This window comes from Callithrix jacchus, chromosome 3 (assembly GCF_049354715.1).
Source record: "Callithrix jacchus isolate 240 chromosome 3, calJac240_pri, whole genome shotgun sequence".
NCBI lineage: Eukaryota > Metazoa > Chordata > Mammalia > Primates > Cebidae > Callithrix > Callithrix jacchus.
In genome coordinates this window covers 91,199,658-91,225,558 of record NC_133504.1, presented here as the reverse complement: position 1 = coordinate 91,225,558, position 25,901 = coordinate 91,199,658, and the positions used below count along the sequence as shown (strand labels likewise).

The window sequence follows — 25,901 nt, the reverse complement described above, 5'->3', positions numbered from 1 at the left end:
AAAGAGAGCTAACTATCCTAAATATATATGCACCCAATGCAGGAGGACCTAGATAAATAAAGCAAGTTCCTATCGACCTACAAAGAGACTTAGACTCCCACACAATAATAGTGGGAGACGTTAACACTCCACTGACAATATTGGACAGATTACAAGACTTTCTAGTCAACAAGGATATCTAGGACTTGAACGCAGATCTGGACCAAGTGGACCTAATAGACATTTACAGAACTCTCCACCCCAAATCCACAGACTATACATTCTTCTCAGCACCACATCACACTCTAAAATTGACCACATAATTGGAAGTAAATTACTCCTCAGCAAATGCAAAAGAACGGAAATCATAACCAACAGTCTCTCAGACCACAGCGCAATCAAATTAGAACTCAGGATTGAGAAAAGCATTCAAAACTGCCCAGTCACATGGAAACTGAACAACTTCCTCCTGAATGATGAATGGATAAACAATGAAATGAAGGCAGAAATAAAAATGTTCTTCAAAACTAACGAGAATGAAGACACAACGTACCAGAATCTATGGGATACATTTAAAGCAGTGTCTACAGGGAAATTTATAGCAATAAATGCCCACATGAGAAACAAAGAAAGATCTAAAATTGACACCCTATCATCAAAATTGCAAGAGCTAGAGGAACAAGATGAAAAAAACTCAAAAGCTAGCAGAAGACAAGAAATAACTAAGATCAGAGTAGAACTGAAGGAGACAAAGACACAAAAAAACCCTTCAAAAAATCAGTAAATCCAGGAGTTGGGTTTTTGAAAAGATCAACAAAATAGACCACTAGCTACACTAATAAAAAAGAAATGAGAGAAGAATCAAGTAGATGCAATAAAAAATGATAAAGGTGATATCACCACTGATTCCTCAGAAGTACAAACTACTATCAGAGATTACTACAAACAGCTCCATGCACATAAACCAGTAAATCTGGACGAAATGAATAAATCCCTGGACACCTGAAGACTCCCAAGACTAAGCCAGGAAGAAGGTGAAACCCTGAATGGACCAATAATAAGGTCTGAAGTGTAGGCAGCAATTAAGCCTACCAACCAAAAAAAGTTCAGATCCAGACGGGTTTACAGCTGAATTCTACCAGACATACAATGAGGAGCTGGTACCATTCCTGTTGAAACTATTCCAAATAATACAAAAGGAGGGAATCCTCCCTAACTCATTTTATGAGACCAACATCATCCTGATACCAAAACCTGTAAGAGACATAACTAAAAAAGAAAATTAAAGGACAATATCCATAATGAACATAGATGCAAATATCTTCAATAAAATACCAGCAAACCAAATCCAAAAGCACATCAAAAAGCGTATTCACCATGATCAAGTAGGCTTCATCCCGGGGATGCAAGGCTGGTTCAACATACACAAATCTATAAACATAATCCACCACATAAACAGAACCAAAGACAAAAATCACATGATTATCTCAATAGACGCAGAGTAGGCCTTTGACAAAATTCAACAGCTCTGTATGCTAAAAGCTCTCAATAAACTAGATATCGATGGAATTTATCTCACAATAAGAAAAGCTATTTATGACAAACCCACAGCCAATATCATACTGAATGGGCAAAAACTGGAATCATTCCCTTTAAAAACTGGCACTACACAAGGATGCCCTTTCTCACCACTCCTATTCAATATAGTATTGGAATTTCTAGCCAGAGGAATTAGGCAAGAAAAAGAAATAAAGAGCATTCAATTAGGAAAAGGAGACATCAAATTGTCCCTATTTGCAGAAGACATGATTGTATATTTACAAGACCCCATCGTCTTAGCCCCAAACCTTCTCAAGCTGATAGGCAACTTTGGCAAAGTCTCAGGATACAAAATCAATGTGCAGGAATCACAAGCATTCCTGTACACCAACAACAGAAAAACAGAGAGCTAAATCATGAGCGAACTCCCATTTACAACTGCTGCAAAGAGAAGAAAAAACCCTAGGAATATGCCTAACAAAGGACTAAAAATATTTATTTAAGGAGAACTACAAACCACTGCTCAAGGAAATAAGAGAGGAGATAAATAAATGGAAAAACATTCCACGATCATCGTTAGGAAGACTCAATATAGTGAAAATGGCCATACTGTCCCAAGTAACGTATACATTCAATGCTATTCCCATCAAGCTACCACTGATCTTCTCCACAGAACTAGAACTTCATACCACTACCACTTTAAACTTCATATGGAACCAAAAGAGAGCCCGCGTAGCCAAGACAATCCTAAGCAAAAAGAACAAAGCTGGAGACATCATGCTACCTGACTTCAAACTATACTACAAGGCTACAGTAATCAAAACAGCATGGTACTGGTACCAATACAGAGATATAGACCAATGAAACAGAATAGAGGCCTCAGAAATGACACCACACATCTACAACCATCTGATCTTTGACAAACCTGACAAAAACAAGCAATGGGGAAAGGATTCCCTATTTAATAAATGGTTCTGGGGAAAATGCCTAGCCATATGCAGAAAGCTGAAACTGGACCCCTTCCTTACACCTTCTACAAAAATTAACTCCAGATGGATTAAATATTTAAACATAAGAACTAACACCATAAAAACCCTAGAAGAAACCCTAGGCAATACCATTCAGGACATAGGCATAGGCAAGGACTTCATGATTAAAACACCAAAAGCAATGGCAACAAAAGCCAAAATAGACAAATGAGATCCAATTAAACTTAAAAGCTTCTCCACAGCAAACTAAACTATCATTAGAGTGAACTGGCAACCAACAGAATGGGAACATTTTTTTGCAATCTACCCATGTGACAAAGGGCTAATATCCAGAATCCACAAAGAACTAAAGCAGATTTACAAAAAAAATGCAAACAAACCCATTCAAAAGTGCGCAAAGGATGTGAACAGACACTTCAAAAGAAGATGTATATGCAGCCAACAAACATACGAAGAAATACTCATCATCACTGGTCATTAGACAAATGCAAATCAAAACCACACTGAGATACCATCTCACGCCAGTTAGAATGGTGATCATTAAAAAATCTGGAGACAACTGATGCTGGAGATGATGTGGAGAAAAAGGAACACGTTTACACTGCTGGTGGGAGTGTAAATTGGTTCAACCATTATGAAAGACAGTGTGGCGATTCCTCAAGGGTCTACAAATAGAAATTCCATTTGACCCAGCAATCCCATTACTGGGTATATACCAAAAAAATTATAAATAGTTCTATTATAAAGACACATGCACACGTATGTTCCCTGCAGTGCTGTTTACAATAGCAAAGATGTGGAACCAACCCAAATGTCCATCAATGACAGACTGGACAAAGAAAATGTAACATATATACACCACGGAATACTCTGCAGCCATAAAAAACGAGTTGGTGTCCTTTGTAGAGACATAGATGAATCTAGAAACCATCATTCTCAGCAAACTGACACAAAAACAGAAAACCAAACACCACATGTTTTAACTCACAGGCAAGTGATGAACAATGCAAACACTTCCGCACAGGGAAGAGAACAACACTCACTGGGCTAGGTGGGGCGGTGGAGATGAAGGACAGCGGCGGGGAGGTGGAGCGGGGAGAATTGGGAGGAGTAACACGGGAGAAATGCCTGATGTAGGCAGTGGGCGGGGGAATGGGGTGATGGAGACAGCAAACCACCATGGCATTTATGTAGCTATGCAATAATCCTACAGGATGCAGGATGTGCACATGTACCCTAGATCCCAAAGCACAATAAAAAAAAAAAAAGAGCAATGAAGAATGCTGCCTCTCTCTACACCAACATTATGTCCATTACACTTCCTTGGTATTGGGAACATTAGAGTGGCTGTGCATGCTCTAGATATAACTAAGAGAAAGCTGAATATATTTACTTTGGTTTAGTGGGATATATTTTCGTGATTTGAAATAACTTCTGGGTACTGACAAAGATGCTCTCCTTGACCAAAGTCTAGCCAGGCTCCTTACAGCCCTATCTTGACTAGGGTTCAACCTTGGGCTATAAAGACTTGAACAAAACATAAACATGGCTTAATTTTCTTCTGCCTACTTTACTTTAAAAAAAATTAATACATAAATATGTACAATTTTATATATTAAAATGAAAAAAGAAAAATTAATACATAAAAATTATACATATTTTATGTATTAAATATGGGATACAAGTGACATTTTGCTATATGCAAACAATGTGTAATTAATGATCAAAACAGGGTAATTAGAACATCTGTCAATTCAACTATTTATTTTGTTATGTTGGGAACATTTCAAATCTAGCTATTTTGAAATATACAACAAATTATTGTTAACTATAATCATCCTACTATGCTATCTATCGAAAACCAGAACTTACTCCTTCGGTCTAACTGTATTTTTGTATCCATTAATGAGTCTCTCTTCATCTCCATACCCCAGCCCATTCTTCTCAGCCTCCAGCAACTATCATTCTATCATCAACTTTAATTTATATAGTTTCCCATGGATGAGTGAGAATACGTGATACTGTGAATATGAGATATGTCTTTCTGTGCCTGGCTTATTTCACTTAATTTGATGACCTCCAATTCCATCCATGTGGCTACAAATGACAGGATTTCACTGCCTTTTATGGCTGAATGGTAATTCACTGTGTTTTTATGAACATTTTTACGCATTCATTTATTGATAGACACTTAGGTTGATTCTGTATGTTGGCTATTGTGAATAGTGCTGCAATAAACATGGGAGTGTAGACATCTCTGCTATATCCCGATTCCCTTTCTTTTGGATATATATCCAGCAAGTGGGAATGCTGAATCTCACAATACATCTATTTATACTTTTTTGAGGAATATCCATGCTGTTTTTCATAAAGGCTATAGTAATTTATGCTCCCATCAAAAGTGTATGATCATTCCACTTTCTCCACCATCTACTATTTTTGTCTTCTTGATAAAGCCTTTTATATTAACATGAGATAAAATTTTACTATGATTTTGATTTGCATTTCTCTCATAATTAGTACTTTTTCATATACTTGTTGGCCATTTGTAAGGTTTTTATTTTTTAATTTTATTTATTTTTTTTATGAAGACATAATCTCACTAAGTGACCCAAATTACAGTGTAATGGCTACAGACATGATCATAGACTATGACTTATGAAAGTCTCAAACGTCTGAGCTCAAGTGATTTTTATTACAGCATCCTGAATGCTTGGAACTACAAGCACACACCATCACATCTCTGTCTCTTTTTCAAAAACATCTGTTCAGATCATCGGCCCGTTTTTTTTTTTTTTTCATGAAGCAAATTTTTATTTATTTATTTATTTATTAAATTTTGTATTGCATTTTAGGTTTTGGGGCACATATGCAGAACATGCAAGACAGTTGCATAAGTACACACATGGCAGTGTGTTTTGCTTCCTTTCTCCCCTTCACCCACATTTGACATTTCTCCCCAGGCTATCCCTCCCCACCACCCACTCCCCCTGGCCCTCCCCTTTTCCCTCCAATACACCCCAGTGTTTAGTACTCCCCTCCCTGTGTCCATGTGTTCTCATTCTTCATCACCCACCTATAAGTGAGAATATGCGGTGTTTCATTTTCTGTTCTTGCGTCAGTTTGCTGAGAATGATGTTCTCCAGATTCATCCATGTCCCTACAAATGACAAAAACTCATCATTTCCGATGGCTGCATAATATTCCATGGTGTATATGTGCCACATTTTCCCAATCCAGTCTATCATCAATGGGCATTTGGGTTGATTCCAGGTCTTTGCTATTGTAAACAGTACTGCAATGAACATTCGTGTGCATGTGTCCTTATAGTAGAACGATTTATAGTCCTTTGGATATATGCCCAGTAATGGGATTGCTGGGTCAAATGGAATTTCTATTTCTAAAGCCTTAAGGAATCGCCACACTGTCTTCCACAATGGTTGAACTAATTTACACTCCCACCAACAGTGTAAAAGTGTTCCTTTTTCTCCACATCCTCTCCAGCATCTGTTGTCTCCAGATTTTTTAATGATCGCCATTCTAACTGGCGTGAGATGGTATCTCAATGTGGTTTTGATTTGCATCTCTCTGATGACTAGTGACGATGAGCAATTTTTCATATGATTGTTGGCCTCATATATGTCTTCTTTTGTAAAGTGTCTGTTCATATCCTTTACCCAATTTTGGATGGGCTTGTTTGTTTTTTTCCTGTAAATCTGTTTGAGTTCTTTGTGAATTCTGGGTATCAGCCTTTTGTCAGATGGGTAAACTGCAAACATTTTTTCCCATTCTGTTGGTTGACGACTCACTCTAGTGACTGTTTCTTTTGCCAGAAAGAAGCTGTGGAGTTTCATTAGGTCCCATTTGTCTATTTTGGCTTTTGTTGCCAATGCTTTTGGTGTTTTGTTCATGAAGTCCTTGCCTACTCCTATGTCCTGGATGGTTTTGCCTAGATTTCCTTCTAGGGTTTTTATGGTGCCAGGTCTTATGATTAAGTCTTTAATCCATCTGGAGTTAATTTTAGTGTAAGGTGTCAGAAAGGGGTCCAGTTTCTGCTTTCTGCACATGACTAGCCAGTTTTCCCAACACCATTTGTTAAACAGGGAAACCTTTCCCCATTGCTTGTTTTTGTCAGGTTTATCAAAGATTGTATGCTTGTAGATATGTTGTGTTGCCTCCCATGCCTCTGTTTTGTTCCGTTGTTCTATATCTCTGTTTTGGTACCAGTACCATGCTGTTTTGATTACTGTAGCCTTGTAGTATAGTTTGAAATCCGGTAGTGTGATGCCCCCCGCTGTGTTCTTTTTGCTTAGAATTGACTTGGCTATGCGGGCTCTCTTTTGGTTCCATATGAAGTTCATGGTGGTTTTTTCCAGTTCTGTGAAGAAAGTCAATGGTAGCTTGATGGAGATAGAGTTAATTCTGTAAATTACTTTGGGCAGTATAGCCATTTTCACCATATTAATTATTCCTAACCATTAACATGGAATGTTTCTCCATCTGTTTGTGTTCTCTCTGATTTCGTTGAGCAGTGGTTTGTAGTTTTCCTTGAAGAGGTCCCTTACGTTCCTTGTGAGTTGTATTCCAAGGTATTTTATTCTTTTTGTAACAATTGTGAATGGCAGTTCGTTCTTGATTTGGCTTTAAGTCTGTTATTGGTGTAGACGAATGCTTGTGATTTTTGCACATTGATTTTATATCCTGAGACTTTGCTGAAGTTGCTTATCAGTTTCAGGAGTTTTTGGGCTGAGGCGATAGGGTCTTCTAGGTATACTATCATGTCATCTGCAAATAGAGACAATTTGGCTTCCACCTTTCCTATTTGAATACCCTTTATTTCATTTTCTTGCCTGATTGCTATGGCTAAAACTTCCAGTACTATATTGAATAGGAGTGGTGAAAGAGGGCATCCTTGTCTAGTGCCGAATTTCAAAACGAATGCTTCCAGTGTTTGACCATTAAGTATGATATTGGCTGTTGGTCTGTCATAAATAGCTTTTATTACTTTGAGATACGTTCCATCGATACTGAGTTTATTGACGGATTTTAGCATAAAGGGCTGTTGAATTTTGTCAAATGCCTTCTCTGCATCAATTGAGATAATCATATGGTTTTTGTTTTTGGTTCTGTTTATGTGGTGAATTACGTTTATAGACTTGTGTATGTTGAACCAGCCTTGCATCCCCGGGATAAATCCTACTTGATCATGATGAATAAGTTATTTGATTTGCTGTTGTAATCGGCTTACCAATATTTTATTGAAGATTTTTGCATCTATATGCATCATGGATATTGGCCTGAAGTTTTCTTTTCTTGTTGGGTCTCTGCCGGGTTTTGGTAACAGGATGATGTTGGTCTCATAAAATGATTTGGGAAGGATTCCCTCTTTTTGGATTATTTGGAATAGTTTCAGAAGGAATGGTACCAGCTCCTCTTTGTGTGTCTAGTAGAATTCGGCTGGACCTAAGCTTTTTTTTGTGTGGTAGGCTCTTAATTGCTGCCTTGACTTCTGACCTTGTTATTGGTCTATTCATAGTTTCAGCTTCCTCCTGGTTTAGGCTTGGGAGGACACAGGAGTCCAGGAATTTATCCATTTCTTCCAGGTTTACTAGTTTATGTGCATAGAGTTGTTTGTAATATTCTCTGATGATGGTTTGAATTTCTGTGGAATCTGTGGTGATTTCCCCTTTATCATTTTTTATTGCATCTATTTGGTTGTTCTCTCTTTTCTTTTTAATCAGTCTGGCTAGTAGTCTGTCTATTTTGTTGATCTTTTCAAAAAACCAGCACTTGGATTTATTGATTTTTTGGAGGGTTTTTTGTGTCTCAATCTCCTTCAGTTCAGCTCTGATCTTAGTTCTTTCTTGTCTTCTGCTGGGTTTTGAGTTTTTTGATCTTGCACCTCTAGCTCTTTCAATTTTGATGATAGGGTGTCAATTTTGGATCTCTCCATTCTCCTCATATGGGCACTTATTGCTATATACTTTCCTCTAGAGACTGCTTCAAATGTGTCCCAGAGATTCTGGCATGTTGTATCTTCGTTCTCATTGGTTTCGAAGAACTTTGTTTCTGCCTTCAGTTCATTGTTTATACAGTCAACATTCAAGAGCCAGTTGTTCAGTTTCCATGAAGCTGTGCGATTCTGGGTTGGTTTCTGAGTTCTAACTTGATTGCACTATCGTCTGAGAGGCTGTTTGTTATGATTTCAGTTGTTTTGCATTTGCTGAGCAGTGCTTTACTTCCAATTATGTGGTCAAGTTTAGAGTAGGTATGATGTGGTGCTGAGAAGAATGTATATTCTGTGGATTTGGGGTGGAGAGTTTTGTAAATGTCTATCAGGTTTGCTTCCTCCAGGTCTGAGTTCAAGCCCTGGATATCCTTGTTGATTTTCTGTCTGGTTGAACTGTGTATTATTGACAGTGGAGTGTTAAAGTCTCCCAGTATTACTGTGTGGGAGTCTAAGTCTCTTTGTAGGTCATTAAGAACTTTCCTTATGGGCCGGGCGCGGTGGCTCATGCCTGTAATCCCAGCACATTGGGAGGTCGAGGCGGGTGGATCACGAGGTCAAGAGATTGAGACCATCCTGGTCAACATGGTGAAACCCCGTCTCTACTAAAAATACAAAAATTAGCTGGTCATGGTGGTGCATGCCTGTAATCCCAGCTACTCGGGTGGCTGAGACAGAAGAATTGCCTGAACCCAGGAGGCGGAGGTTGTGGTGAGCCGAGATCGCGCCATTGCACTCCAGACTGGGTAACAAGGGCGAAACTCCATCTCAAAAAAAAAAAAAAAAAAAGAACTTTCCTTATGTATCTGGCTGCTCCTGTATTGGGTCCATATATGTTTAGGATCGATAGCTCTTCTTGTTGTATTGATCCTTTTACCATTATGTAATGGCCTTCTTTGTCACTTTTGCTTGCTTTAAAGTCTATTTTAACAGAAATGAGAATTGCAACTCCTGCTTTTTTTTGCTCTCCATTTGCTTGGTAAATCTTCTTCCAACCCTTTATTTTGAGCCTTTGTGTATCCTTGCATGTGAGTTGGGTTTCCTGGATACAGCACACTGATGGGTTTTGGATTTTTATCCAATTTGCCAGTCTGTGTCTTTTGATTGGTTCATTTAGTCCATTTACATTTAGGGTTAATATTGTTATGTGTGAATGTGATACTGCCATTTTGATGCTAGCTGGCTGTTTTGCCCATTAGTTGTTGCAGATTCTTCATTATGTTGATGCTCTTTAGCATGTAGTGTGATTTTGGAATGGCTGGTACTGGTTGTTCCTCTCTATGTGTAGTGCCTCTTTCAGGAGCTCTTGTAAAGCAGGCCTGGTGGTGACAAAATCTCTGAGTACTTGCTTGTTCGCAAAGGATTTTATTTTTCCTTCACTTCTGAAGCTCAGTTTGGCTGGATATGAAATTCTGGGTTGAAAGTTCTTTTCTTTAAGGATGTTGAATATTAGCCCCCACTCTCTTCTGGCTTGTAGTGTTTCTGCCGAGAGATCTGCTGTGAGTCTGATGGGCTTCCCTTTGTGGGTGACCCGACCTTTCTCTCTGGCTACCCTTAGTATTTTCTCCTTTATTTCAACCCTGTTGAATCTGTGCCTTGGGGTTGCTCTTCTTCGGAATATCTTTGTGGTGTTCTCTGTATTTCCTGCATTTGAGTGCTGGTCTGTCTTGCTAGGTGGGGGAAATTTTCCTGGATAATGTCCTGAAGAGTATTTTCCAGCTTGGATTCATTCTCTTCGTCCCCTTCTGGTACACCTATCAAATGTAGGTTAGGTCTCTTCACATAGTCCCACATTTCTTGGAGACTTTGTTCATTTCTTTTTGCGCTTTTTTGTCTGATCTTGGTTTCTCGTTTTATTTCATTGAGTTGATCTTCGACTTCTGATATTCTTTCTTCTGCTTGGTCAATTCGGCTATTGAAACTTGTGCATGCTTTGCGAAGTTCTCGTATTGTTTTTCAGCTCCTTTAATTCATTCATATTCCTCTCTAAGTTATCCATTCTTGTTATCATTTCCTCGAATCTTTTTTCATTTCTTTTTTCAAGGTTCTTAGTTTCTTTGCATTGATTTAAAACATGTTCTTTTAGCTCACAAAAGTTTCTCATTATCCACCTTCTGAAGTCTAATTCTGTCATTTCGTCACAGTTGTTCTCCGTCCAGCTTTGTTCCCTTGCTGGTGAGGAGTTTTGGTCCTTTCTAGGAGGCGAGGTGTTCTGGTTTCGGGTGTTTTCCTCCTTTTTGCGCTGGTTTCTTCCCATCTTTGTGGATTTATCCACCTGTCTGTGTAGTTGCTGACTTTTCAGTTGGGTCTCTGAATGGACACCCAGATTGTTGATGATGAAGTATTTCTGTTACTTGGTTTTCCTTCTACCAGTCTAGCCCCTTCGCTGTATGACTGCTGAGGTCCACTCCAGGCCCTGCTTGTCTGGGGTGCACCTATAGCAGCTGCAGAACAGTAAGGGATGCTACCAGTTTTTCTGCTTTCTTTGTCCCAGAATAATGCCTGCCAAATGTCAGTCTTTTGGATATAGAGGGGTCAGGGAGCTGCTTGACGAGACAGTCTGTACTTTATCGGAGCTCAAGTGCTGAGCTGTGAGCTCTGTTGTTCATTCAGGGCTGTTAGGCTGTTATGTTTAATTCTACTGCAACAGAACTCATAAAAAAACCCTTTTTTTCTCAGATACTCTGTCTCGAGGGGTTGGGGCTTTATTTTTGAGTGTCCGTTTTGCTGTCCTGCCCAGCTAGGAGGCAGTCTAGTCACTATTTGCCTGCCGAGGCTCCGCCCTGCAGGTGTGAGGTTTGCCCTGTTGCTGCAGGCTCTGCCCTTCTGCTGTGGTCTCTGCCCTGCTGCCACAGGCTACACCCTGTGGCAGAGTCACTCTGTTGTTGCGGGTTGCCTCGGCAACGGCAGGCTGCGTCAGCAATGGGCCTGTACCTCAGTAGGGTCGGATTGCCTCAGTAATGGCGAACGCCCCTCCCACATGGAGCTACGCCCTCAGAGAGTCTCCAACGGGAGCGTTTGGAATCGCCGTTTTGTTTGTCCCACTGCGCTACCCCAAACACTGTGTCCCTGGAATCTCCTGGGCTGGCTCACTGTCCAATTCCCGTTCAGTCTCAAGTTCAGCCCTCTCAAATCTCAGGTTGCCGTTTAACAGGGCACCCGGACCAGTGCACTTTGTGAGGTGCGCTGTGTAGTGCCGCTGCACTACAGCGCGGGCCACCGCCGCACTGGCTGCCAGCTGCACCAGCCAAAACCTCTGCCTGGCGTCCCACGTCTCTTTTATACCTGGGAATTTCCCCGTTCTGTGGGCAACAAAAATCCGTCTGGAAATGTGGCCCTGACTCAGCCTCTCTGCGCATTCACCGATATCTTCAAACCTGGGTTCCACATCTGCCCGTTTTTTAAATAGGATTGGTTTAGGCAGTGATTTGACTTCTTTATATACTCTGCTTACTAATCCTTTGTTGGATGAAGAGTTTGCACATTTCTCCCATTCTGTAGGTTGTTTCTTTACTCTGTTGATTGTCTGCTGTGACATATTTTAGCTTTACTTAATTCTGTTTGTCTACTTTTGCTTTGGTTGCCTATGTTTTTGAGGTCTAACCTCAAAAATCTTTGCCGAGATCAATGTTGCGAGGCATTTCCCCAATTGGGTCTAGTTTTTCATGTCTTACATTTAAGTCTTTAATACATTTTGATTTAATTTTTGTATATGGTGAGAGATGGGGTCTAGTTTCATTAGTCTGCATAAAGAGATACAGTTTTCCCATCATCATTAATTTAAAAAAGAAAACTGTCTTTTTCCTCAATGTAAATTCTTGGCACCTTTGTCAAAAATAAGTTGGCTGTAAATGTGTCAGTTTATGTCTGAGTTCTCTATTCCATTTCATTGGTGTATTTGTCAGTTTTTATGGCAGTACAATGCTGTTTTGGTTACTACAGCTCTGTAGTGTATTTGGGAAGTAGTGTGAGGCCTCTAGCTTTCGCCTTTTTGCTCACGATTGCTTTTGCTACTTGGGGTTTTCTGTGGTTCCATACAAATTTTAGGATTATTTTCTCTAATTCTGGGAAGACTGTCATTGGTATTTTGATAGAAATTACATTGAATTTTAGATAATTTTTGGTGGAATCGACATGTTAACATTACTAATTCTTCTAATCTATAAGTATGTGATAACTTTCCATTTTTTGGTACCCTGTGTAATTTCTTTCATTAGTGTTTTATTGTATTCATGCAGAGATCTCTCTTATTTAAATTTGATCCTATGTATTTTATTCTATTTGTAGCTAATTTAAGCAGAACTGCTTTCTTGATTTCTTTTTCAGATTGTTCACATGTTGGTGTACGATTTTTACATGTTGATTTTGTATCCCAATTTACTGAATTCGCAAAGCTTTTCTAGCAGTTTTTTGGTGAAGTCTTCAGGGTTTTCCAAATACAAGGTCATGTCATCTGTGAAAAGGATAATTTGAGTTCTTTGCAATTGAATGTATTTAATTTTTTCTGTTTCTTAATTGCTGTCTACAATTTTCAGTACTTTGTCAAATAAAAGTAGTGAAAGTAAATATATTTTTCTTCTAGATTTTAGAGGAAAATTTTTTCAGTTTTTCTGTATACAGTAGCTGTGGGTTTGTCACATACAGTCTTTATTGCTTTGAGGTGTGGTCTTCCTATACTTAGTTGGTTGAGAATTTTTATCTTGAAGGAATGTTGAATTTTATCAAATATTTTTCTAGCATCGATGGAAATAATCATATGGGTTTTATTCTTTTATTTCATATTTCATTACATATTTGTTATATCTATTGGGTTTTGTGTATGATTTTTTTTTTTCAACCTTAGGTTCTGGGTTACATGTGCAGGTCATGCAGGGTTGTTGCACAGGGGCATACATAACCAGGTGATTTGCTGCCTCTATTACCCCTTTATCTATATCTGGCATTTCTTCCCAGGTTATCCCTCCCCACCCTTCCCACACCCTACTGTCCCTCCCATAGAACCTTCCCCCTCCACTGGCCCGAGTGTGTGATGCTCCTCTCCCTGAGTCCACATGTACTCATTGTTCAACACTCGCCTATGAGTGAGAACGTGCGGTCTTTGGTTTTCTGTTCTTGTGTCAGTTTGCTGAGAATTATGTTTTCCAGAGTCATCCAAGTCCCTACAAAGGACATGAACTCATTGTTTTTTATTGCTGTGTAGTATTCCATGGTGTATATGTGCCACATTTTCTTTGTCCAGTCTATCATTGATAGGCATCTGGGTTGGTTCCAGGACTTCGCTATTGTACACAGGGCTGCAATAAACATATGTGTTCATGTGACTTTATAACCAGAACAATTTATAGTCCTTTGGGTATATAACCAGTAATCGGATTGCTGGGTCAAATAAAATTTCTATATCTAGATCTTTGAGAAATCACCACACTGTCTTCAATGGTTGAACTAATTTACACTCCCACTAACTGTGTAAGAGTGTTCCTATTTCTCCACATCATCTCCAGCATCTGTTTTCTCCAGATCTTAAATGAGTGCCATTCTAACTGGCATGAGATGATACCTCAATGTGGTTTTGATTTGCATTTCTCTAATGACCAGTGATGATGAAATTTTTTCATGTTTTTTGGCCTCATATATGTCTTCTTTTGAAAAGTATCTGTTCATATTATTTTCCCATTTTTGAATGGGTTTGTTTTTTCCTTGTATATCTGTTTTAGTTCTTTGTATATTCCGAATATTAGCTCTTTGTCAGATGGGTAGATTGCAAAAAAATTTTCCCATTCTGCTGGTTGCCGGTTCACTCTAGTGATGGTTTCTGTTGCTGTACAGAAGTCCTGAAGTTTAATCAGATCCCATTTGTCTATCTTGGCTTTTGTTGTCATTGCCTTTGGTGTTTTAATCATGAAGTCCTTTGCTATGCCTATGTCCTGGATGGTTTTGCCTACATTTTCATCTGGAGTTTTTATGGTGTCATGTTTAAATCTTTAATCCATCTGCAGCTAATTTTAATGTAAGGTGACAGGAACGCATCCAGTTTCTGCTTTCTACACATTGCTAGCCAGTTTTCCTAAAACCATTTATTAAACATGGAGTCCTTTCTTTGTTGCTTGTTTTTGTCAAGTTTGTCAAAGATCAGATGGTTATAGATGTGTGGTGTTGCTTCCAAGGCCTCTGTTCTGTTCCATTGGTCTATGTCTCCGTTTTGGTACCAGTACCATGCTGTTTTGATTACTGTTGACTTGTAGTATAGTTTGAAGTCTGGCAGCATGATGCCTCCAGCTTTTTTTTTTTTTTGCTTAGGATTGATTGGCTATATGGGCTCTCTTGTTGTTCCATATGAAGTTTAAAGTCGTTTCTTCCAGTTCTGTGAAGAAGGTCATTGGTAGCTTGATGAAGATAGTATTGAACCTATAAATTACTTTGGGTAGTATGGCCATTTTCACGATATTGATTCTACCTAACCATGAGCATGGAATGTTTTTCCATCTGTCAGTGTCCTCTCTTATTTTGTTGAGCAGTGGTTTGTAGTTCTCCTTGAAGAGGTCCTTTACATCCTTTGTTAGTTGTATTCGTTGGTATTTTATTCTCTTTGTAGCCATTGTGAATGGGAGTTTGCTCTTGATTTGGCTCACTGTCTGTTGTTGGTATACAGGAATGCTTGTGATTTCTGCACATTGATTTTGTATCCTGAGAATTTGCTGAAGATGCTGATCAGTTTCAAAAGATTTTGGGCTGAGGCAATAGGGTCTTCTAGGTATACTATCATGTCGTCTGCAAATAGAGACAATTTGACTTCCTCATTTCCTATTTGAATACCCTTTATTTCTTCTTCTTGCCTGATTGCTCTGGCTAGAACTTCCAGTACTATATTGAATAGGAGTGGTGAGAGAGGGCATCCTTGACCCATGCAGGATTTCAAAGGGAATTCTTCCAGCTTTTGCCCATTCAGTATGATATTGGCTGTAGGTTTGTCATAAGTAGCTTTTATTATTTTATGATATGTTGTCAATACCTAGTTTATTGAGAGTTTTTAGCATGAAGAGCTGTTGAATTTTGTTGAAGGCCTTTTCTGCATCTATTGAGATTATCACAAGGGTTTCATCTTTGGGTCTGTTTATGAGATGGATTATGTTTATGGACTTGCATATATTGAACCAGCTTTGCATCCTTGGGATGAAGCCTACTTGATTGTGATGAATAAGCCTTGTGATGTGCTGTTGCATTTGGTTTGCCAATATTTTATTGAAGATTTTTGCACGGATGTTGATCATGGATATTGGCCTGAAATTTTCTTTTCTTGTTGAGTCTCTGTCTGGTTTTGGTATCAGAATGATGTTGGTCTCATACAATGAGTTAGGGAGGATTTCCTCTTTTGGTATTGTCTGGTATAGTTCCAGAAGGAATGGACCCAGCTCCCCTTTATACGTTTGGCAGAATTCAGCTGTAAACCCATCTGGACCTGGACTTTTTTGGTTGGTAGGTTATTGATTGCTGCCTCAACTTTGGCCCTTGTTATTGGTCTATTCAGGGTTTCAACTTCTTCCTGGTTTAGTCTTGTAGAGTGCAAGTCTCCAGGAATTGATCCATTTCTTCCAGGTTTACTGGTTTATGTGCATAGAGCTATTTGTAGTCATCTCTAATGTTCATTTGTATTTCTGTGGAATCAGTGGTGATAGCCCCCTTATCATTTTTTTACTGCATCTACTTGATTCTTCTCTCTTTTCTGTTTTATTAGTCTGGCTAGTGGTCTATTTGTTGATCTTTTCAAAAAACCAGCTCCTGGATTTACTGATTTTTTGAAGGGTTTTTTTTTGTGTGTCTCTATCTCCTTCAGTTTGGCTCTGATCTTAGTTATTTCTTGTCTTCTGCTAGCTTTTGAGTTTTTTCATCTTGCTCCTCTAGCTCTTTCAATTTTGATGATAGCGTGTCAATTTTAGATCTTTCCTTGTTTCTCATGTGGGCATTTATTGCTATAGATTTCCCTGTAGACACTACTTTAAATGCATCCCAGAGATTCCGGTAAGTTGTGTCTTCATTCTCATTGGTTTTGAAGAACATCTTTATTTCTACCTTAATTTCATTGTTTATCCATTCGACACTCAGAAGCAAGTTGTTCAGTTTCCAAGTAGCTGTGCGGATTTGAGTGAGTTTCTTAATCCTGAGCTCTAATCTGTGCTGTGGTCTGATTAAACTGTTTGTTCTGATTTCTGTTCTTCTGCATTTGCTGGGCAGTGATTTGCTTCTCAATGTGTTCAATTTTAGAATAAGTGTGAGGTGGTGCTGAGAAGAATGTGTATTATGTGGATTTCGGGTGCTTTCTGTATATGTCTCTTAGGTCCACTTGGTCCAGCTCTGCATTCAAGTCCTGAATGTCCTTGTTAATTTTCAGTCTCGTTGATCTGTCTAATATTGACAGTGGAGCGTTGAAGTCTGCCACTATTGTGTGGGAGTCTAAATATCCTTTTAGGTCATTAAGAACTTGCTTTATGTATCTGGGTGCTCCTGTGTTGTGTGTGTATATATTTAGAATAGTTAGCTCTTCTTGTTGGATTGATTCTTTTATCATTATGTAATGCCCTTCTTTATCTCTTTTGATCTTTGTTGGTTTCAAGTCCGTTTTATCAGAGACTAGGACCGCAATCCCTGCTTTTTTTTTTTTTTTTACTCTCCATTTGTTTGATAAATCTCCTTCCATCCCTTTATTTTGAGTCTATGTGTGTCTTTGTATGTGAGATGGGTTTCCTGAATATGGCACACTGATGAGTCTTCACTTTTTATCCAGTTTGCCAGTCTGTGTCTTTTGATTGGGATGTTTAGCCTGTTTACCTTCAATGTTAATATTGTTATGTGTGAATTTGATTCTGCCATTTTGTTACTGGCTGGTTTTCTTGCCCATTAGTTGACTCAGTTTCTTCATTGCATTTTTAGTCTTTGCCATTTGGTGTGCTTTTGTAGTGGCTGGTACTTGTTCCTTTCCATGTTTAGTGTTTCTTTCAGGAGCTCTTGTAAGGTAGGTCTGGTGGTGATGAAATCTCTCAGTAGTTGCTTGTCTGTAAAGGATTTTATTTCTCCTTCATTTATGAAGCTTAGTTTGGGTGGATATGAGATTCTGGGTTGAAAGTTTTCTTTTCTTTAAGGATGTTGGATATTGGCGCCCCCTCTTGTAGGTTTTCTGCTAAGAGATCTGCTGTGAGTCTGATTGGCTTCCCACTGTGGGTGACATGTCCTTTCTCTCTGGCTGCCCTTAGCATTTTTTCCTTCATTTCAACCCTGCTGAATCTGACAATTATGTGCCTTGGGGTTGTTCTGCTTGAGGAATATTTTTGTGGTGTATTTCTTGGATTTGAATGTTGGACTGCCATCCTAGGCTAGGGATGTTCTCCTGGATAATATACTGGAGCGTGTTTTCCAGCTTGGATTCATTCTCCCCATCACATTCAGGTACACTGATGAAGTTAGGTCTTGGCACACATCCCATATTTCTTTGAGGCTTTGTTCATTTCTTTTCACTCTTTTTTCTCTTGTCTTCCCTTCTCTTTTTATTTCATTGAGTTGATCTTCAATCTCTGATATCCTTTTTTTCCCTTGATCGATTCAGGTATTAAAACTTGTGTTTGCTTCACTTAGTTGTGCTGTGTTTTTCAACTCCATCAAGTCGTTTATGTTCTTCTCTAAGTTGGTTATTCTAGTTAGCATTTCGTCTAACCTGTTTTCAAGGTTTTTAGTTTCTTTCCATTGGGTTAGAACGTGTTCCTTTAGCTCAGAAATGTTTGTTTTTACTCACCATCTGAAGCTTGTTTCTGTCAATTTGTTGCACTCTTTCTTGGTCATGTTGTTTCCATGTTGATGAGTTGTGATCCCTTGAAGGAGAACAGGCGTTCTGGTCTTTGATGGTTTCATCTTTTATGCACTGTTTTTCCCCCATCTTCATGGATTTACCTGGCTCTGATCTTAGGAAGCTGTTTGATGAGGTCACTTCTCTGTTTGTCAAGGCGCTACTGGGCTTCCAGGGACTCCTTCAGGTTGCTAGGTAGGCTTCCTGTGTCTTTTTTGTTTACACTGGGAGGTTAGGTCTGGCTCTTCCGCTGACCTGAAGGCACTGCTGGGTGGTCAAGAACACCATCCCATTGCTACATAGGCTTCCGGTGTTCTTTGTTAAAACATGAAACCTAGTCCTACCTCTTTAATGGTGGGTTGTGCCTTTCCTTCACAGAGCTGGATCATTCAGGGTTCAGCTCAGACTGAGGCACTGGCTGCATAACCTGCTACAGTTAGTGCTTCAGCCCTCTGGGGTTTATGGACGAGGGTGGGGACCTGCCTGGCTGCACCATCTCTCTGCTTTGAGCTCCCTCTGTCTCTGGGCAGGGAGAGGTCATGATAGCTCAGTCTGCAGGCTCTCCCAGTTGGCTTATGGGCTTATGCATTTGCTTAGATCTGTGCAACAATCCAGGACACTGTCCTGGATTATTATTCAATTCTGTGTTTGTAATTCCTAGCGCTTGACTGGCAAAGATCCCCTGTTCTGAGTATTGCTGAGGGTTTGGAGGAAGCGCTGTATCTGGACTGGGGTGCCGGAGGGGGAGCCTCCAACTCACCAGATGCACTTTGTGGGTGAAGCAGCACCCCTGTCCACCTAGGTCTGCTCTGCCTGGACTTTGCTCAGCCTCTGACCAGACCTGTTGAAATGCACCTAGTTCCTTGGTTGGAGCTAGGAGATCTCTTGATTTCTGTGTCTCTCTCACCGGGTGTTGTACACCAGAGTTGTGTCTATTTGGCCATCTTCTGGGTTTTATTCTTGATCCTTTTAAGTGATGTAGCATGTTTACTGATTTGCATATGTTTAATCATCACTGAATTCCTGGGATGAATATCACTTGACCATGGTGAAAGAATTTTTTAATGTGTTGTTGAATTCTGTTGCTTATATTTTTGTTGAGAATTTTTCATCTATGTTCTGCAGAAATATTGGTATTTAGAATGAATTTGAAAGTATGCCCTCCCCTTTATTTTTGGTTTTTGGGGAATTTGAGAAAATTTGTATTAGTTCTTTCAGCAATACAGTCATCAAGTGCTGAACTCTTCTTTGATGGGAGACATTTATTATGGCTCCTTATCTTGTTATTAATTGTTGATATTTTCAGCTTTTCTAATACTTCATGGTTTGATCCTGCTAAATTCAATGTGTCCAGAAATTTATTCCTCTATTCTAGGTTTTCCAACTTGTTGGCATATACTTGTTAATAATAGTCTCTAACGATACTTTGCAATTCTGTGGTATTATTTGTCTGCATTCTGTAATAAAGTGTCTCGGTTTACATAAGATTTGAGCCTGCTCTCTTTTTCATTAGTCTAGCAAAAGGATTACTGATTTATCTTTTCAAAAACCAACTTTTCCTTTTGTTGATCTTTTGTATTGCTTTCTTAGTTCCAAAATTTATTTTTACTCTGCTCTTTATTATTTCTTTCCTTCTACCAATTTTTGGTTTGTTCTTGCTTTTCTGCTTCCTTGAGGTATATTGTTAGGTTCTTTATTTGAAGTCTTTCTACTTTTTTAATGTAGAAAGCTATTCTATTACTTTTTTAATGTAGAAAGACTTCAAATAAAGAACCTAACAAAATACCTCAATACTTTAATTTCATTTCTAATTTCTTCATTGACCCATTTGTTGTTCAGAAGCACATCATTTAATTTCCATAAATTTGTAGTTTCTAATGTTCTTTTTGTTAATTATTTCTAGTTTTATTCCATTGTGATCTAAAAATATATTTGATATATTTTTGATTTTCAAAAATTTGGTAAGACTTGTTTTGTGAACATAGGGTCCATTCTGGAGAATGTTCCATGTGCTTTTGAGAAAAATGTGTATTCTTCAGCTGTTGGATGAAATGTTCTATAAATGTCTGTTAGGTCTATTTGGACTAGAGTACAGTTTAACTCCTGTATTTTTGTGTTGACTTTCCGTCTGGTGACCCGCTATTGCTAGATGTGAGTGCTGAGTCCCCTTCTGTTACAACACTGCAGTAATCTCCCCCTTAGGTTTATTAATATTTGTTTTATATTTTGATGCTCCAGTGTTGTTTGGGTATATATATAATTGTTATATCCTCTTGCTGTAATGACTTTTATGATTATATAATGGACTTCTTTCATCTTTGTATAAACTATTATTTAATTAAACTCTATTTTATCTGAGCTGCTGCTGTTCCTGTATTTTCCATTTGAATGAAACCTTCTCTCATTCCTTCACTTTTAGTCTCTGCATGTCTTCAAAGGTAGAGTTTCTTGTAGACAGCATACAGTTGAGCCTTTTTTTTTAGTCCATTCAGCCATTCTATGTCTTTTTATTGGATAATTAATTGGATAAATTAAACCTATTTATAATGAAGGTTATTAATAACAGATAAGGATTTGCTACTGTTATTTTATTACTTGCTTTGTAGACACTTGTTTTATTTGCTTGCTTTGTAGACATTTTCTTCCTTTTATTCTCTCTTCATATCTTCCTTTGCGGTTATGTGATTTTCTCTAGTGATACATATATTGTTTTAATTTCAATAATTTTTGGTGGACAGGTAGTTTATGGTTATATAGATAAGTTCTTTAGCAGTGATTTATGAGATTTTGGTGCACCCATAAACTGAACAGTGCATGCTGTTCTAGTAGTGTTTTTATTCCATGTTATTTTTTCTTTTTTAGTGTATCTACCATAGGTTTTTGATTTGTGGACACCGTGACACTTACAAGAAACAGTTCTAACAAGTTTGTTTTAAACTGACAATGACAACTTTGATCATAAAGTATCAAAAACAAACTACATATTAACCCATCCACTCCCACATTTGGACTTTTTGATTGCTTATCTCTTAGCCATTATTGTTTAGGAGTTTTGACTTTTAGTGTTCATAGCTAACATATAAGTGATTTACTTACCACAATTATAGTATTAGAATATTGTGAATTTATCCATTTGACTTCTTTTACTATATATTAGTGTCCATTTCTTTCAAACTGAATCCCTTTAACATTTCTTGTAAGACAGGTCTGGTGTTCATAAATCTCCTCAGCTATTGTTTGCCTAAGAAAGGTTTTAATGATTTTCTTTGGATTTAAAGGAAAACTTAGCTGGGTACAATATTCTTGTTTGACAGGTTTCCCCATTGTCCTTGCTTCAGCACTTTGAAAATGGCATCCCACTCTCTCCTGTTCTTTAAGGTTTCTGCTGAAAAATCCATTTAAAACTGTATTGAGGCTCCATTGAATCTGATACATTCCTTGTCTCTTCTGGCTTTGAGTATTCTTTCCTGGTCTCTGATTTTTGCTAATTTGATTATGATGTCCCTTGGGGAATTCCTGTATGAGTTGAATTTGATTAGTGACTGTAGTGCCTCTGATACCTGGTTATTGTCATCTTTCTTCAGATTTGGGAAATTTTCAGCCAGTATTTCCTTAAATGTGCTTTCTAGGCCTTTTTCTCTCTCATCTTCTTCAGAAATTTTAATTATATGGAGGTTAGTTAGTTTGCTTGATGGTATCTCATACTTCTCCTTGGCTTTCTTTACTCTTTTTATTTTTTGCTCTTCTGACTAATTTCATATATTTTATCTTTCTAATATTTGATTAGAAATTGAATCATATTCTTTCTAATATTTGAATTCTTTCTAATATTTGATTAAGTCTGCTATTGAAGCTTTCTAGTGAGCATTTAACCTCAACGCTAGGTTATTATTTCTAGGATTTCTATTTGGTATTTTAAAATTGCTTTTATATCTTTGCCAAATTTCTCATTTTTTTCCTGCATCTTTTTCAGTTTTAATTTTCTTTCTACCTGTATCATCTTATGATTACCAGGACTTCTTTAAGAAGATTATTCTGAATCCTCTGTCAGACATGGCATAGTTCTTCAATTCTGGGTCTATTTTTGGAGTTTTGATAGTTTGTGTTGGTGGTGTCATATTTCTCAGAGTTTTCACTATTATTACATCTTTATGTTGATGGCTGTAAATTTGAGAAAACAGCCTCCCTCATCAAATTTATTTGCAGAAGTTCTTTGGTAGTTCTAGACATTTACTTCTTAGTATTAGAACTTAAACACTGGCCCATTGTCCCTTCCCGTTCTAAGAAGGACTTACACTGAGCATTATAACTAATATGAAAACAACACTGTATTAGAACTAATTCAGCTGTGTAATCTCTCAGTCTGGAAAAGACTTAGAGTAAGAACTGGAGTTTAAACACTGCCACAGAACTATATTGCTGCCCTGTCATTGTTTCTCAGTCTGAGGAAGGCTTAAATGGGCACCAGATATTAATTCTGACCTTGCTAGTACTTGGCATCAAGAATTGGTGTGCTTCTTACTTATATCCTCTTTTGCAAGGTTTTAGCTTTCTTTGCTTTATTATGTGAGTTACTATTGACATAATTTCTGTCTTCCAAATATACATTGATACATTCAAAGCAATCCCAATACAAATACAACCAGCTGTGTTGTAAAAGTTCACATGTTAATTATAAAATTTATATACAAATATAAATGTCATAAATAGCCAATCTTGAAAAAGATGTTCTACTACCTGATTTTAAGACTTACTAAAAAGCTACAGTAATTAGGACAAGGTAATATCACTAGGAAAGAAAAACAAATCATTCTAATAGAATAGAGAGACCAGAAATAGACTTACCATATCTATGTGGGCAACTGATTTTTTTGACAAAAACTCAAAGCAAGGGTATAAAATGGGGGCCTTTTCAACAAAAGTAACTGAAAAAATTTAATAAATATATAATACAATATAAATGAACTGCAACCTCAAACTCAACCATACAATGAATTCACCTGGATCATAGACTAAAATATAAAAATTAAAACAATTAAGTTTCTAGAAGAATATATTAATGATCTTAGATTATGCCATTATTTCTTAGAAAGGATAAAATATCTGAAGAGTCTAGCTGTTGATCAAAAATCTAAATATGAGAGAAAAACCACAGACCCTTTGAAGGAAGCAGATTGCTGCTGCAGACTCTGGGAGACAACCGAAAAACTCCAAAGTGTGAAAGGGGGATCTCATCTAGCCCTGAACATACATCCTCTTTGGGGAACCTAAACGTCCAGATTACTGAAGAAAAATTTGACCTTACTTGGACCTGGGATAAACTTTGAGAGCTGAGCAAAATACAGGGGTAGAGAAAGCAGTGGGAAGAGCCCTGTGGGCATTCCTGGTCCCTGGGGAAGCCATTTCCGACTTTGCCTCACAGGGACCCTTCGGGAGGGCTGTCAGTGGAACTGAGGAAAGACCACAGGCTGAAGAAAACCTCCAGCTGTTCTCTGTAACAATTTCAACTGAATGTGAAGGTTCCTGGAAAGAATCTGAGGGAGAGAGCAAACTGGGAATGCAGATAAAACACGAAAATCACAGCAGCTAGGGAGGTGTGAAACCTGAAAGCCTTGCTTGTCCCAGTGGGGAGGCATGAAGCCTGGGGACAAGTCCTCAGCCCTGCTTACCCACTGCCTGTAAATACAATGAGTGCTGTTGGGAGCCACAGTGAGAGTGAGACCAACCTTTCAGGTGGCATGGGAAATGGGTGAGGACTGTAATGGCCAGCTTTCTCCCACCTCCCTGTCAACCTGCATGATGTAGCAAAGGTAGCCATAATCCCCCTGGGAAGATAACTCCACCGGATTAAGAACTACACCCCTAACCTCCACAGCAGCCCCAACAAGCCCCACCCAAGACAAGACTGAGCTCAGATACACCTAACCTTGCCCTCATCCAGTGGTCTTTCTCAACTGCTCTGGTAGCCAAAGACAAAGGACATAATCGCTTGGGAGCTCTATAGCCACACCCACCACCTCAGCAACATATCCAGGCAACCTTAGGGCAAGATGGTATCCTCTCTATATTACCACAACTGATGCTCTCTTGAAAGTGTCATCTCCTAGCTAGAAAGCAACCAACAGAAATCAATCCTACAATTCATGTGGACCAAAAAAGAGCCCACATAGCCAAAGCAGGACTAACCAAAACAAACAAATGAACAACAAAAAAATTGGAGGTGCCGGGCGCGGTGGCTCAAGCCTGTAATCCCAGCACTTTGGGAGGCCGAGGCGGGTGGATCACGAGGTCAAGAGATCGAGACCATCCCGGTCAACATGGTGAAACCCCGTCTCTACTAAAAATACAAAAAATTAGCTGGGCATGGTGGCGCGTGCCTGTAATCCCAGCTACTCAGGAGGCTGAGGCAGGAGAATTGCCTGAACCCAGGAGGCGGAGGTTGCGGTGAGCCGAGATCGCGCCATTGCACTCCAGCCTGGGTAACAAGAGCGAAACTCCGTCTCAAAAAAAAAAAAAAAAAAAAATTGGAGGCAACACATTACCTGACTTCAAATTATGAAACTATACTATAAGGCCAATAGTCACCCAAGCAGCATAGTACTGGTAGAAAATAGGCATACAGACCAATGGAACAGAATAGAGAACCCAAAATAAAGCCAAATACTTATAGCCAACTGATTTTCGACAAAGTGCACAAAAACATGAAGTGGGGAAAGGACACCCTATTCAACAAATAAGTTAACCGGCAAGCCACATATAGAATATTGAAACTGGATCCTCATCTCTTACCTTATACAAAAATCAACTGAAGATGAATCAAAGACTTAAATTTAAGACCTGAAACCGTAAAGACTCCAGAAGATAACATCAGAAAAACCCTTCTAGAAATGGGCTTCAGCAAAGACTTCATGACCAAGAACCCAAAAGCAAATGCAAGAAAAACAAAGATAAATAGATGGGACTTAACTATAAAGCGTCTGCACAACAAAAGAAACAATCGTAGAGTTATCAGATAACTCACAGAGTGGGAGAAAATCTTCGCAATCTGTACATCTGGCAAAGGACTAATATCAAGAATCTACAAAGATCTCAAAAAAATCATCAAGAAAAAAGCAAACAATCTCATCAAAAAGTGGACTAAGGACATGAATAGACAATTCTCAAAAGAAGATACATAAATGGCCAACAAACATAAAAAAATGCTCAGTACCACTAATGATGAGAGAAAGAAAAATCAAAACCACAGTGCAATACCACCTTACTTCTGCAAGAATGGCCATAATAAAAAAATCAAAAAATAATAGATGTTGGCGTGGATGTGGGGAAAGGGAACATTTTTACACTGCTGGTGGGAATGTAAACTAGTACAACCACTATGGAAAAGAGTATGTATATTCTTTAAAAAACTAAAAGTAGATATACCATTTGATCCAGCAGTCCCACTACTGGGTATCTATCAAGAAAAGAAGTTATTATACTAAAAAGATACTTGCACATGCATGTTTTATAGCAGCACAATTTGCAATTTCAAAAAACACAGAACCAGCCCAAATGC

The 25,901-nt window shown here is 38.5% G+C and overlaps 1 protein-coding gene across 19 annotated transcripts in view; it reads right to left on the bottom strand.

Annotated features, from left to right (window-relative positions):
• Positions 1–25,901, bottom strand: part of TBCK (TBC1 domain containing kinase) — a 291,657-nt gene that overhangs the window by 134,466 nt on the left and 131,290 nt on the right. For 10 of the 19 annotated variants that reach the window (XM_054253081.2, XM_054253088.2, XM_054253080.2 and 7 more), the window contains one exon: positions 5,584–5,667. The exons of the other annotated variants lie outside the window; for them this stretch is intronic. In XM_054253081.2, coding sequence (XP_054109056.1) covers positions 5,584–5,667 — 84 coding nt within the window. The remainder of the gene's footprint in view (positions 1–5,583; positions 5,668–25,901) is intronic. 19 annotated transcript variants of the gene reach the window in all.